At 57.3% G+C, this 14,602-nt stretch overlaps 5 protein-coding genes across 5 annotated transcripts; 4 read left to right on the top strand and 1 right to left on the bottom strand.

Annotated features, from left to right (window-relative positions):
• Positions 1 to 1,727: 1,727 nt before the first annotated feature.
• J4E87_010717 (uncharacterized protein) lies at positions 1,728 to 2,423 on the top strand (the record flags this gene model as incomplete). The annotated part of the gene is made up of 2 exons (XM_049382288.1): positions 1,728 to 1,739; positions 1,794 to 2,423. 2 exons carry the CDS (start codon positions 1,728 to 1,730, stop codon positions 2,421 to 2,423), a joined length of 642 nt encoding a protein of 213 aa, XP_049228013.1.
• A 161-nt stretch (positions 2,424 to 2,584) lies between these two features.
• On the bottom strand, positions 2,585 to 3,883 carry CYT1 (cytochrome c1; the record flags this gene model as incomplete). The annotated part of the gene is made up of 5 exons (XM_049382287.1): positions 2,585 to 2,696; positions 2,749 to 3,348; positions 3,399 to 3,461; positions 3,520 to 3,677; positions 3,812 to 3,883. 5 exons carry the CDS (start codon positions 3,881 to 3,883, stop codon positions 2,585 to 2,587), a joined length of 1,005 nt encoding a protein of 334 aa, XP_049228012.1.
• Positions 3,884 to 4,702: 819 nt separating this feature from the next.
• On the top strand, positions 4,703 to 7,449 carry J4E87_010715 (uncharacterized protein; the record flags this gene model as incomplete). The annotated part of the gene is made up of 3 exons (XM_049382286.1): positions 4,703 to 4,854; positions 4,905 to 6,927; positions 6,976 to 7,449. 3 exons carry the CDS (start codon positions 4,703 to 4,705, stop codon positions 7,447 to 7,449), a joined length of 2,649 nt encoding a protein of 882 aa, XP_049228011.1.
• Positions 7,450 to 7,809: 360 nt separating this feature from the next.
• J4E87_010714 (uncharacterized protein) lies at positions 7,810 to 10,702 on the top strand (the record flags this gene model as incomplete). The annotated part of the gene is made up of 2 exons (XM_049382285.1): positions 7,810 to 8,473; positions 8,646 to 10,702. 2 exons carry the CDS (start codon positions 7,810 to 7,812, stop codon positions 10,700 to 10,702), a joined length of 2,721 nt encoding a protein of 906 aa, XP_049228010.1.
• A 78-nt stretch (positions 10,703 to 10,780) lies between these two features.
• Positions 10,781 to 14,305, top strand: ATG1 (Serine/threonine-protein kinase; the record flags this gene model as incomplete). The annotated part of the gene is made up of 4 exons (XM_049382284.1): positions 10,781 to 10,786; positions 11,241 to 11,417; positions 11,479 to 14,113; positions 14,163 to 14,305. 4 exons carry the CDS (start codon positions 10,781 to 10,783, stop codon positions 14,303 to 14,305), a joined length of 2,961 nt encoding a protein of 986 aa, XP_049228009.1.
• Positions 14,306 to 14,602: the final 297 nt, after the last annotated feature.

The raw sequence follows: 14,602 nt of genomic DNA, 5'->3' as shown, positions 1-14,602 counted from the left end.
CCTCCGTCCCTGTCACCCAGCTAATCCATTCGGCACAATAGCCCAGACACCATGTCAATCCTTCTGGAACCCGGACGTGGAACTTTGGAACATGGCCGAACTCCTTCCACACAGCTATGCAAAGGTCCCTCGCCGTGACCGGCTCGCCGTTGGTAATGAAGATGGCCTCTCCAGCAGCTGTTTGCGAATTTAACAAGTTTCCAACGGCGAGGACATGGGCGTCTGCTATGTTTTCTACGTAGACGAAGTCCTGGAGATTGGTCCCTGTGCCTAGAATAAAGGGTGTCTGGCCGGCTGGGATGCATGAGTGTATCGTAGGGATGCACACAGTGTCGTTGCGACCGAAGATGGGTGCTGAGCGCAGGGCGCAGGTGGCGAAGTCATTCGTATTTGCGGAGAGCACAAGGGATTCAGCGAGTGCCTGCTATGCATGAGTTGGTTATACAGTACGGAGGTGAAGTGTGCGTTGTCGTGGCTAGAGCAGTACAGGGAGGTTTCATACAAATTGGAGGAAGAGCAACGGTGAATCGGCAGTATTCTCTGCACATAGGAAAGAGAACGTGAATAGAGTAAAACTTTGTTACCTTGCTTTGTCCATAGCTCGTATGTACACCTCCCGTGGGCCAATGCTCATCTACATTCCTGAAGTCGCGATCCAACTCGTCCAACACGACAGTCACGCTACTGGTATACACAAAGGCTTTTGTACCGCACTCCCTACTTGCTTCGACAACATTCCTTGTTCCCTCGACGTTTGTCCTGAAGATGGCCCCTTTGCCCTTCATGGAATAGCGCTTCGTCCCCAGAGGGAACACACCCACTGTGTGAATGACGACGGCAGGTCGAGCTTCGGAAAAGACGCTGTACAAGGAAGATGGGTCCAGAATGTCGCAACGAACATAGCGTACAGTGTTGGTAAAGGTGGTGCTACCGAGCGAAGGCGGGTTAACGTCTATGACGGTGATGGCGTATCTTCGGGTGCTCAAGAGTGCGGAGACGACGGCGGTGCCCAGGAAGCCACAGCCACCCGTTACCAGAACGCGTGTTGGCTCCATTACAGCGCATGGAAATTATCGCGGATGTTATTGCATAGAACTTGGTATGTTGTGGTTGCGCGCCGTAGTCGTTGGCGGTCGACGTCGCGGTGGACCTCGGGAAGAGCAGGATACATGATAGAAGCGGGTCGCGTCCGAGGATCGCCGCGCTTTCCCGCTTCGCATCAAACGCTTGTAATGCCAAACGTGCATTATCGTTGCATAGCAAATATACACGTCTGGTATATTATAATTAATTGTACGTCATGCCGGGCAATTTTTAAGCGATGCGAAAGTCTGCAGTTTGTCGCTGGTGTTACACTGCCGCCAAATCAACTTTCCTATAACGTGGACTGAGCAGACAGAGGTTGATAACAGCTATATCAAGCGCAACTCGACGTCCATTTTACGCAGGTGTGCATTTGTTGTAGTGCAAGAATTCTAGTGAGTTGGCTTTTACAGCTTTGAATACCGCCTGTGCAATCTCTGATTGATTTGCGATGCAGGAACAACATCGATCACCAAACAAAAATATTGCTTGATTGCCGGCGCCATGAGAGTCAACGAAAGCGAAGGCATGTAGTGAAAAGATCTGAACCCATGCTACGAGGCTAATTTTATCTAGCCATCTTGACACCTCGTCTGATCCTTGTGCCTTATAGCTTGCACCATGTCCCCACATACCACGAATGGATGCAAGATGAGGTAAGGCCTACCCAGCCTCCTATCTCTCCTAATATACGGCTGATTAGTGTGTAGGAATTGCAAACGCTTACAGCTTCTGAGCCGCTGACGCTTTCGGAGGAGTACGCTATGCAGTCCTCGTGGCGACGGGATGCAGATAAGTTGACTTTCATCATCTGCACTTCGCCACACACACCGCAAGCACTGTCGGATGTCTCTATACCTATTAGAGTCACTGGCAAGATAGACGACACGCCCAATCGTATGATTGGGGATGTGAACCTGTTTTTGTACCCGTCCGAGGACTGTAACGATGGCGCAGGGGAACAAGGCAAACACGAGACTGGGGAGATGGACGCGGTGGGCGAGTTGGAGATAATGATTGCCCGGCCTGACGCACGAGGAAAAGGGCTAGCAAAAGAAGCCCTACAGGCGTTCATCTGGTACATATCTACCTCGCTGCCAGCCATCCTGGACGAGTACGCGAAGGGAGCCAACAACAAAGACAAGCCCAAGTCTCTGAGCTACCTCCGTGTCAGAATCGACAAGGACAACATCCCGAGCCTCAGTCTGTTCAAAACGTTGGGCTTCAGCCAAGTTAGCGAACCTAATTACTTTGGGGAAGTGGAGCTACGGTCAGAGGTTGCAAGGCACGGGATAGACAAAGCTTGTTTGTTGGCAAAAAGCGTCTCGTACGAAGACTGATGAACAAACATGTCTGAGATGAGTAAATCCAAAATAGGAGATTGCATGACACGACGCAAAGAAATGTCATTGTTGAAAGCACCTGGCAATGTACACGATATAAAACACACGCTTCCGCTACCGGGTCTCCTGAAGCGCGCAAATACAGACCCCCTCTCCGTCTATTGGTTCGTCTTGCCGGAAGTGTTTGGCTTGGGGACGTGGTCGAGAATGCTCTTGTTTGGCGGTGGCTGGTAGACGATCTTCCTCGTCTTCAGCGGGGCCCACTTGTACCTGTCGTGGCTGTTAGTCATGTGGGTAAAGTGGCGGAGCTGCAAATACTTGCCTCTTGACCCAGACACTGAGGGCGAACAGAACACTGGTGACGGCAAGAACCTTCCAGCCCATCTTCTTACGGTCGTCCATCTCGGGCTCGGCGGTCCAGTTGAGGAACTCGACGACGTCCTTGGCCATCTGCGAAGTCGAAGCCTTGGTGCCATCATCGTATTCAACCAAGTCGTCGTACAGAACACGGGCCATGGCGATTCCAGTGCCGGGGAAGTAGGGGTTGAAGTTGAGGCCTTCCTGGACAACGGCACCAGCAGGCGGCTCCTCGGGGTAGCCGGTCAGCAAGCTGAAGATGTAGTTGCAGCCGCCGTGGCGGGCCTTGACCATGAGGGACAGATCCGGAGGCAGGGCACCGTTGTTGGCAGCGCGGGCGGCCTCGTCGTTCTTGTAGGGAGCGGGCATGTAGTCGGACAGCTTTCCGGGGCGCTTCTCGATTTCGCCCTGGTCGTTGGGCTCTGTGTCGTATTCGTTCTCCTCGGCCAGGGCCTTGGCCTCGTCAACCGTCATGAACTTGCCGACGACGGCGCGGTAGGGCACACGCGAGATGGAGTGGCACGAGGCGCAGACCTCGCGGTAGACCTGGAAGCCGCGGCGGAGACTGTGACAGGTTAGGGGGCGGGCATGTGCGGTGCGGTGGGGAAGACGTACGCTCCGTGGTCGAAGGTCTTGTGCCACTTCTCGTGCTCCCACGGGTATTGGGTCGGGTGGAGGCTGTACAGGCACGACGTCAGTACATGGCCGCGGGCCGGGCTATCTGGGGCGCACTCACCCTTCTTCGGCGGGGGTCATGGCATCGACGTGGCGTCCGTAGAGGTGCCAGTACCAGGCAGTCGAGCCGACGGCGAAGAGAGTCGCTCCGGCGGGCAGGGCGTTGTTCTTCCAGGCCGAGGCGGCGCTGTCGGCGGAGGACCATGTCGAGGCGAAGCGCTGTATCACGCACTGGGTCAGCCAGATGATTCAATGGAAGCGGGGGCTGGCCCGAGTATGGCAGCCGGGCCAGCAGTACGGCGATGCAGCTTGCGCCAGCTGCCGGGAGATGCTGGGCCATGCGGGAGGCGTACCGGTTTGCTCGAGGCATTGCGGGCGGCGGCGGCGGCGGAGCGTGCCGTACGCAGTGGTGAGCGAGCCAACATGGTCATGAGAAGCTGGCTCGGGGCTGGGGGAGACGCGAGCAATGGGTTGGCGGCGATGGTGATGCGGCGGAGAACTGGTGCGAGACCATTTTCCAATTTCCAAGCTAACTAATCCACATCACGTGCGCTATCATTGGACGAGGCTGCCATGACGCCTCCGGACTGTATTTTGCTCTCGCACATCGCCTTGCATGCGAAGGCGAGTGTATCCGAGAGGTGCAGGCTGCGACTGGCAGTGCGGCATCACATGGCATGGCAGGCAGTGCAGAGGGTCCCGCGTGGAAGAGACTTCGTCCGTGATACGCAGCAATGTAGCCCTACTTCTATACCCTTTCGCTCATGCAGGAATTGCAAAAGGGCTCAAACGAGGGCTGCTTCTCTCTAGCAAGACTGGCAGTGCCGGGGCAGTGCCAGAACACACGGCGTCCCCAGGAGCGGGAGACGTCGTCGAGCTTCTTGCGTGCTGCCGGAACGCAACGCGACGTCGGCCTGGCTTATATAGTGGACACGGCCCCGATGCGAGCTAGGCTGCATCTGGCCGCGAAGAGAGCGCTGGAGGACGTCGAGCTCTCGCGGCGCAGGGGACAGGTCGCGACACAGCACACGAGAAGCCAGATGCACCGCTTCACCTACCATGGACGTCTTCTGGCCGCTCCCAGCCGCCGACTGAAGCCACGGCGGACGCTACTGCACACGCTCACACCGAACGCGCGACTCTCTCCTCCCCCCACCAACAGCCCTCGCCCGGTCCCTCGTCCCCCACCACCCTCCCGTCACCCTGCCCTTGTCCCCGCAAGGCACTGTTCCCACCGACGAAACATGTGCAAGCACTTCGGCGCAGAGGGCCACGCGTCCATCGACATCACCAAGGGTCGCGAGGTGCTGCCCGCCAACGTCAAGCCCATCCACTACGACCTGACACTCGAGCCCGACTTTGCCAACTTCACCTACCAGGGCACCGTCACCATCGAGTATGTGCCCGTCCGCCCGTATGAGGAGGGCCCTGCTGACACTCGGCCAGTCTAGATGTCGTCGACGACACCACGTCCATTGCCCTCAACACCAACGAGCTCAAGATCCACTCGACCAAGGTCACGGCCGGCCAGCAAGTCATTACCGAGTCGCCCCATGTCGCCACCGACGACGATGCGCAGACGACCACGGTCAGCTTCGACCAGACCATTCCGGGCGGTAGCCAGGCGAAGCTCACCATGGCATTCGCCGGAGTGCTGAACGACAACATGGCCGGCTTCTACCGCTCCTCCTTCAAGGCTGCCGACGGCTCCACCACGTACATGGCCACGACGCAGATGGAGCCCACAGATGCCAGGCGGGCGTTTCCTTGCTTCGACGAGCCCGCGCTCAAGGCCAAATTCACCGTCACCCTCATCGCCGATGAGAAGATGACCTGTCTCAGCAACATGGACGTAGCGTCGGAGAAACAGATCCAAAGCACCATCTCGGGCGGAAGGCGCAAGGCCGTCACCTTCAGCCCGACGCCTCTCATGTCGACCTACCTCCTGTGCTTCATTGTCGGTGAGCTCAACTACATCGAGACGAACAACTTCCGCGTCCCTGTGCGAGTCTATGCGCCAAAGGATCGAGACATTGAGCACGGCCGCTTTTCGCTCGAGCTGGCGGCAAAGACGCTGGCATTCTACGAAAAAACCTTTGACAGTCCCTTCCCGCTGCCCAAAATGGACATGGTCGCGATTCCCGACTTCAGTGCAGGTGCCATGGAAAACTGGGGCCTCGTCACATATCGTGTCGTCGACGTGCTCATTGACGAAAAGGTCAGCGGGGCAGCTACCAAGCAGCGCGTCGCCGAGACGGTGCAGCACGAGCTTGCCCACCAGTGGTTTGGTAATCTCGTGACCATGGACTTCTGGGACGGCTTGTGGCTTAATGAAGGATTTGCAACGTGGATGTCGTGGTATTCCTGCAATGTCTTCTACCCTGACTGGAAAGTCTGGGAAGGCTATGTTACAGACAATCTAGCCAGCGCACTCTCGCTCGACTCGCTACGAAGCAGCCATCCCATCGAGGTACCGGTAAAGCGCGCAGACGAGATAAACCAGATCTTCGATGCCATCTCATACTCCAAGGGCTCGAGTGTCATCCGCATGATCTCCAAATATGTCGGAGAGGACACCTTCATGGAAGGAATCCGCCGGTATCTCAAAAAGCACGCCTATGGCAACACAGAGACTGGTGACCTCTGGGCTGCCTTAGCAGATGCCAGCGGCAAGGATGTTGGCAAGGTCATGGACATCTGGACCAAGAAGGTCGGCTTCCCAGTCGTTACCGTCACGGAAGGCACTGATTCCATCCACCTTAAGCAGAACCGCTTCCTCCGCACTGCCGATGTCAAGCCAGAGGAGGATCAAACCCTGTACCCCGTATTCCTTGCGCTGCGGACCAAGGAAGGAGTTGACGAAGACTTGACGCTTTTCGATCGTGAAGCCGACTTTAAGCTCAAGGAACTCGACTTCTTCAAGCTTAATGCGGACCACTCTGGCCTCTACCGGACCTCGTACACGCCAGAGCGCCTACGGAAGCTGGGCATCTCGGCCAAGGAGGGCCTCTTGACCGTTGAGGATCGAGCTGGCATGATTGCTGACGCAGGCTCGCTGGCGGCATCTGGCTACCAGAAAACGTCTGGTATACTCTCGCTCCTTGACAGCTTCAAACACGAAGCAGAGTTTGTCGTCTGGGGAGAGATCACGGGTCGTATTAGTTCCCTCCGGGGTGCATGGATGTTTGAGGACCAGAAGATCCGGGACGCTCTGAAGAAGTTCCAGTTGGAGCTCAGCGCAGAGAAGGCACATGAGCTGGGATGGACATTCAATGAAAAAGACGGTCACATCGAGCAGCAGTTCAAGGGTCTCATGTTTGGTGCTGCCGGTATCGCTGGCGACGAAGAGATTACCAAAGCATCATTTGACATGTTCGACAAGTTCAAGGCAGGCGACAAGTCTGCCATTCACCCCAACATCCGCGGCAGCGTGTATGCCATTGTGCTAGCGAATGGTGGGCAAGAAGAGGTAAGCAGTGCTACGAGGATGAATGGAATGCAGGCTGACCAGACGCAGTACGATGTCATCGTCAACGAGACTCGGAATGCCGCTACAAGCGACGAGCGCAACTCGGCTCTTCGCGCACTAGGCCGTGCCAAGTCTCCAGAGCTCATTCAGCGCACGCTTGCCATGGCTCTCAGCGACGAAGTCAAGGGCCAAGACATCTACTTGCCCATTGCAGCATTGAGGTCACACGCGGAGGGCTGTCATGCGCTCTGGAAGTGGGTCAAGGATAACTGGGAGGAGCTGGAGAGAAGGCTCCCCCCTAGCCTGAGCATGCTGAGTTCGGTGGTTGCCATTACAACATCAGGCTTCACCCACCGGGAACACATAGAGGACATTGAGGCGTTCTTCAAGGGCAAGAGCACCAAGGGCTTTGATATGGCGCTGTCCCAGAGCATCGACGCCATCAGCGCCAAAGCCGCATGGCTTGAGAGGGATGCGGACGATGTCAAGACGTGGTTGAAGGAACACAAGTATCTGCAGTAGGCGCCCCTGTCGGTGCACTGTTGTGAGAAATGGCTGTACAATATAGATGAAGAAATCAAAGACCCATGCCGCCAACGGTATGAATAAGAGTGCGCGATACCCAGGGAGCCGGTGCGTGATGAAGCTAGCATGTACCATGAATCTGTCCAGAAGGGTGGCTACGTCAGCTTGCCGAACGTGGGACCGCCAGTTCGGCCATGCAGGTGGCTCTGTGAAGAGTACAATCGGAACGCCACCACCTCACGTTGACTTTGTGGCGCTCGAGCATTGTATCGCAATAGACACAGCGCCAGCCTCCACGATACTTGCAAGGGTTGTCGGAAGCTCGGTATCGAGTTGCGCGCAGCCGCCAGAGCCGTCATGGCGCAAAGGATGCCGCGATCCGGCACACGCGCAGACGCGAACCCAGACGCAGACGCAGACGCGCTCGCGCTAGATGACACGGTAGAGCTCGAGCAGTTCCGCCGCTCACCCCATCCATACCTGCGTCACGGAGACCAGACACAGAGGCAGTCACCAGGCCCGACGCATCGCGCCCCTCGGCCCTCGCAGTCGCGACCCTCTTCCGAGCCTCCAGGCAAGACAATGCACGACAAGGACGGCAGGACACGCAGGAAACGGGCACCGCACTCCCCGAGCGAAAGCGGCACCGAAGCCGACGACGAGGGCTACAGCCTCGTCAAGGCGCTGCCTGCTCCTCCCCTGCGACCGCACAAAGGCCTCCGCGAATCGCGGACGTCGGGCCCAGACGAATGGGCGAGTCCGCTGCTCACTCCCACACAGATCGACGACGAGGGGAGAAAGCTCTTCGAGGGCTACTTCGCTCGCACCAACCGGACGAGGCGCAAGGGAGACGCATACCACAGCGACGACGACGAGGCGAGGAGGGCCAAGCAAAAGTATCTCCAGCGGCGGCGCAACGAGCTGGTCAGGCGAACGACCGAAACTGCATTGCTCGCGGGCATTGCCACGCTCGCCGTCCGCGGTTGCGACTGCTGGGTCAATTTGCTGGCATGGCATAGAGGTCAGCTCACCCCCCACGCATGGGCCCAAGGTCGTTAACCCGTGTCTAGTAGAATTGTTGACGCACGTTGCAATCATGGCCGGCGTCTTGGGACTGTATCCGCTTCGTCTTCTGTACTACTCATGGAGAAATCACTCTCGTCTCCGGCTTGGCCGTCGAATACATCTACCAGCCGCCTTCGATCCTGCCACCATCCTCTACCCCCCAATACTGCCCGTCCTCATTGCGCTGTCACTCTTTGCCTCATCACCAAAGCCTCTTCTACCCAACATGTTGCTCGGCTTAGCTGCGTTGCCAGCCAGACTTATTCCCTTCAGGAGCGCTACCTTGGGCTACTCTCCTCTGCACTGGCTGGTCTCCATCATGCCCCTGATCGCTGCCGAGAACACCGACATACCGTCTCGGCTGTTTGCACAGACACCATACAAACTCAAGTTACCCCCGCCTAACCAAGGTCTAGATCCCGAACTTCTGGTGACGTTGTTTGCTCTGCATCAAGCGCTGCTACCGCCGCTATACTACCTCACCACTACGAGCCTTCTACCAGCAGAGCTGCACCTGCTTTCAATTGGGCTTATCAACCTCCTCTTGTTCTCAGACACCCCTCAAGCAGCCATACTCGGTGTCTTACTGTGGCTAGGCGGGCTGGGGGTGTTTTTGCTCTGCGGCAACATCTTGAAGTGGGGCGTTGCACTTGCACGCATTCCGCGATGGAGGCTTCGACGTGCTGGCCAAGTCATTCGAGCTCGACAGAACTTCTTGCAGGTCTTGACCCGTAGTCTGGGATCCAAACGCGATGGAAGCGATTCCTGGAAAGATGTGAGTGACAGTGATGCGGATGAAGAACCCAGATTCGACAAGCCCCTCCAAAAGACCAAGAGCCTTAAACTCAACGTTTTAGACTCGGTCAGACACATCAGACCCTGCATGGAGGGCAGCGAGCCGCGGTCCGCCGCCGAAGCGACAAAGACTGGTTTTCAGCAGTCTACTTCTGCAGCAGGGTCCACTCCTAACAGTGGACGTAAGCGTAGGAATACCCTCCCAGTCCTCGTTGCTGAAGACCATACGTCACAGCATCGGTATTCGAACCGAAGACAGTCGGGATCGATTGTGCAGTCTTATTTATCGCTCACGCCCACCGAAGCCACAAGGAGGAAATGGCTCTACGCTGGATACTTCTACGTGATTGTGGTAGGCCTGATACTGGGACCAATTCGGTATAGTATCGGCAAATATGCTCTTCACCAACACGAACCTTTTGGATGGGCCATCAGCTACCTCTTCGGCAATATATCACGCGTGCGGTGGGAAGTGTTCACGTGGGATTTGAACTGGTGGGTTCCTCTGCCGACAAGACGGCACGCAGATGACATGGCCCGACTCACACACCATCTGTCGTTGGCGGAATATGTTCGCCGCATAGTACTGGGAGAAGCGACTACGCGTCTCTTGCTGTGCGTGTACTGTGCAGGAACCATACTCGCTGGCCTCGTAGCGGTCTTTTCGCTTTCTGCAGTGGTAGAAGTCGACACACGCAGAAAGGTGTTCCACGGCACCATGGTGGCGATGCTCCTGCCGACCATCTTCATCGACCCTTGTTTTGTTGCGCTGGCGCTTGCACTGGTACTTGCGATATTCCTCCTCCTCGATCTGATTCGCGCCTCGCAGCTTCCGCCGCTGTCCAAGCCCATTGCCAGGTTCCTGACGCCGTACGTGGATGGCCGCGATCTCCGAGGCCCCGTGGTGGTGTCGCACATCTTCCTCTTGATTGGGTGTGCGATCCCGCTGTGGCTATCGCTCGCAGGAGTGGAACGGGCTGGCGACGAGCCGTGGCAAGGCTGGGAGGTGGAAGACAGGGACGTGAGTATGGTGGCGGGAGTTATATGTGTGGGCATGGGCGACGCAGCAGCATCCCTCGTCGGGCGGCGCTACGGGCGGCGGAAATGGCCCTGGGCAGGCGGCAAGTCCCTGGAAGGGTCCTTGGCGTTTGCAGTCGCAGTGTCGGCTGGACTCGTGGTAAGTAGAGTGTGGCTCCGCGTCGGGTGGGAAAGCGGTGCGGCAGGGCACAGGACAGAGGGCGAGTGGGCTCACGACGCATTGCTCACGCTGGGCAAGGCGGCTCTGTGCGCGACAGGCGCAAGCCTCAACGAGGCGGTCCTCACAGGCGGCAACGACAACGTGATCGTGCCAGTGATACTATGGGTGCTTGTGAGGGGTGTCAGGCTGTAGGCAGTCGACGCCGCCGCATCAGGCGGGCTGCAGGTACGGCGTAGGTAGACGGGTCGACCCGACCATGAAGCCGGCCACATGGTCGTTCGCGCAGGGGAGCATGACTTGCATTCAGAATGCGTGCGACCAGACAAGAGGCATGTTGGAGCGTGCAGGCGGGCGATGTGGTGCTAGCGCATGAGGGGCACGCGTCGTTATCAAGCATCCCGGCCGGCTTCCTGCATGTGACACGCGCACGCCTGCCTCGAGCCACGGCGTCGGCCTCTTGTATTGTACTGCCTGTGGTGCTCCTCGCTCCCCCGACACGCTGCGCTCGCGATACCCTACATACTCTCCCACTCGTCTCTGCCGCCCTGCGCCGAACCTCTTCTCTCCCGCGCCCAGCTGCTCGTCGCGCCCTGCATCCCCGTCCCTCGGCCATCCATCACCACCATCGGCCGCCCTCGACCACCGCCCGCCTCCCGCCAGCCCATGTCCAACGCCCTCACGGCCGCGCTGTACCCACGTCTTCGCTGGTAGCTGACGCCCGGCTGCTCAGCCAGCGCCGCCGACCATGGCAACACCCCCCAACCCGCTCGCCCCCAGGCGGTCGGGCGCGTCGCCGCCAGTGTCGACGCCCGCAGCCACGGGCTCGGAGCAGGTCATCGGAAAGTTCAAGCGCCTGCATCACATTGGCAAGGGCAGCTTCGCCGAAGTCTACCGCGGCATTCACATTGTACGTTGCTGCCCTCCCTTGCCCGGGGCGTGCACCGAGTGCTAACTGTCTCGCCGCACAGGAGAAGCGCCAGTCCGTCGCCATCAAGTCGGTCAATATGAACAAGCTCAACAAGAAGCTCAAGGACAACCTCGTCTCGGAAATCTCCATTCTGCGCAGTCTGCACCACCCGCACATAGTCTCGCTCATCGACTGCCACGAGACGCCGTCCCGCATGCACATCATCATGGAGTTCTGCGAGCTCGGCGACCTGTCAGCCTTTATCAAGAAGCGCGCCGACCTCGTAAACCACCCGCAGACGCAGCGCATGATAGAAAAGTACCCGAACCCGACCGTTGGCGGCCTGCACGAGGTTGTCGTCCGCCACTTTGCCAAGCAGATGGCGAGCGCCCTGGAATTCCTGCGGTCCAAGAACTACATTCATCGTGATCTCAAGCCCCAGAACCTGCTCCTCAACCCCTCCTCCATCTTTTACTCGCAGAGTGGCACCCTCGAACGCATGCCTCTGGCTGCCAGCGCCAATTCCTTGATACCCGCCACCGGCATCGCCTCGCTGCCCATGCTCAAGATCGCTGATTTCGGCTTCGCTAGAATTCTGCCGACTACCTCGCTGGCCGAAACCCTGTGTGGCTCTCCCCTCTACATGGCACCTGAGATTCTGCGGTATGAAAAGTACGACGCAAAGGCCGACCTGTGGTCTGTGGGAACTGTGCTCTTCGAAATGATGTGCGCCCGACCGCCATTCAGGGCGAACAACCACGTAGAGCTACTGCGCAAGATTGAAGAGCGCAAGGACCAGGTCAGATTTCCAGAAGGCCTCGTCTGCACCAGGGCCATGAAGACCCTTATCCGCGCACTCTTGAAGCGAAAGCCAACCGAACGCATGTCATACGAGCATTTCTTCTCAGATGCCGTCATTCGCGATGAGATTCCAGACATGGTCGATGAGGACCTTCCGGGTTCTATGCAAGCGTCTGAGCGTATGCAAACCTCCGTATTAGAACCACCCATTGAGCCACCCCAGCGAGTCCACAAGGCGCCCCTCGAGCTGGAATCCAGGCCTACTGACAGTCCATACTCGATCTCGACCAGGGACAGGACGACAGGCCTTGGGACAACACCACCTTCACGGCCGGCTTCTCGACCTGTATCCGGCAACTTCTCAGGCACTCCACCGCAATATCTGCCTGCAAGACGAGCTAGTAACGCCCCTATTGAGCCCAACGACGGACGCACTCCAACGCGTGAGCATCGTCGGCCTACGCTCACCAACGCTGCAACCGCACCAGGACGTACTGCGACGCTGCAAGACCAGACGACAGCACCTACTGCCACCAGCCACAGGCGCAAGTACTCTCGCGACGAACAAGGCCCGCCATACATCGGTCTCAAGGAGCACCTGGATCGCGAGCGAATCCCACAGAGGACGGAAGCAAACGTGTTGAAAGAGGCGGCAGAGCGAGCAGCACAAGATAACGCGCTTGACGAGGGGTTTGTCTTTGTGGAAAAACGGCGTGTGGAGATTGACGCACTGGCAGACGAGATTGCGAATAGTCCACAAACACAGCGGGATCGTCCCCTCCACCGGGAAGCAGCAATGAAGCGACGATCGACAACGCAAGGGTCGCCAACATCAACCACTGGCGCAGTCCCCTCGAAAGCCATCCAGATTCAGCAAAAGCCTACCATTACGCACCAGCGCACAGCTTCTTACAGCCGGCGACAATACCGCCCAAGCTTTGAAACCGCCACCTCTGCTCTTTCCAAGGCTATGAACATGGTCAATATCCGAGGGCTTGGTCTGTCTCCGCCGGTCATGAAGGGCGTCTCACCCCCACAGGGCTATTCCGCATTCCCAGCCTATCCCACTGCGCAAAGCAGCATGCTAATGGTCGGCGATGGAGGCAAATCCGTTGGCAAAGATGAAGATACCATGACGGTCAAAAGGATTGAGGATCTGGCCCAGCTCAGCCACGTTGTATATGGCTTCGCTGAAGTCAAATACAGTCAGCTTGTTCCGGTTGCACCAAGCGACCCAGCTTTAGGAGTCGGTTCCACTGGCGTTGCTCGCAAGCCCAACAGCGATGTGATCGACGATGACGATGACGACGAAGATTTGACGCCTGATACTATTCTCATCATTTCCGAGGAAGCGCTGGTACTCTTCGTCAAGACGTTGGCAATGTTGAACAAGGCTATGGACCTGACTGGCAGCTACTGGAATCGCGCCCGCCGTAATAGTGGCCCCGACGGAACAAGCCGAACCAATGCAAAGCTGGGTCAGGTGGTCTCATGGATGCGAGATCGATTCAACGAATGCTGCGTCAAATCTGAGATTGTCGCACGTAAGCTCAAGCAGGCACAGGGGCAGCTACCGGCAGATCATCCAAGCCATCCTCACAATCAATCGGCGGCATCCAGCTCTGCAACTGCTGTAGGTTCCGCGGAGAACATTCTACTTACGACTGGTGTTACCGCTGAGAAACTATTATATGACCGGTCGCTAGAGATGAGTCGCCAGGCAGCCATTGATGAACTCACTGGACACAACCTGGCGGACTGCGATATCAACTACTGGACTGCCATCACGATGCTTCAAGCTGTTCTTGAAGAGGAAGAAGAATCGTCCAACGAGAAGGCTGATGCCGAGGAGATTAATGGCCTCGACGGCGAAGATCGGCGCTCGATCCAGAAGCGTAAGTCTCGCTACAGTGTCCCCAAAGTGTACCCAACTAACCAACGCAGTCCTTGAACAAATGAGAAGCCGGCAACGGGCTCTTAAGAAGAAACTCGACGTTGTCAAGACTCAAAAGCGCACTTCTATCACTAGTGCGCCTGCACAACATTCCGTGGGACGCAGCTCTTCTTCCCAAGGTGTCGCAAAGTAGTCATGCATCGTACAAAACCACCTTTTCAAGTATCAAACTTACAACTGCTTGTTTTCGCACCTAGGGACGGCACTATCCTTACGAGCCCCTGCTCTCTGTGTATGGGTTTATCATTCGGTATTCTTTGCGTGGTTTGGGACAACGGGGCGTCATGAAAGGCATTGGCGCACTCGCATTCGTTCGCATATGATACCAGGATCTTGAATAGCAACGACGTGCAATTTTTCTCATTATCAGGCGTTTGAAATGAATAGCGGGTTCAGGCGCACGGTTGGGTTGGCATTCTGCTATGGAGGG

The sequence above is a fragment of the Alternaria ethzedia genome (assembly GCF_023757985.1).
Source record: "Alternaria ethzedia strain BMP 0044 chromosome Unknown scaffold_54, whole genome shotgun sequence".
NCBI lineage: Eukaryota > Fungi > Ascomycota > Dothideomycetes > Pleosporales > Pleosporaceae > Alternaria > Alternaria ethzedia.
The sequence above is the reverse complement of the archived record's forward strand: the minus strand, read 5'-3'. Positions and strand labels throughout refer to the sequence as shown.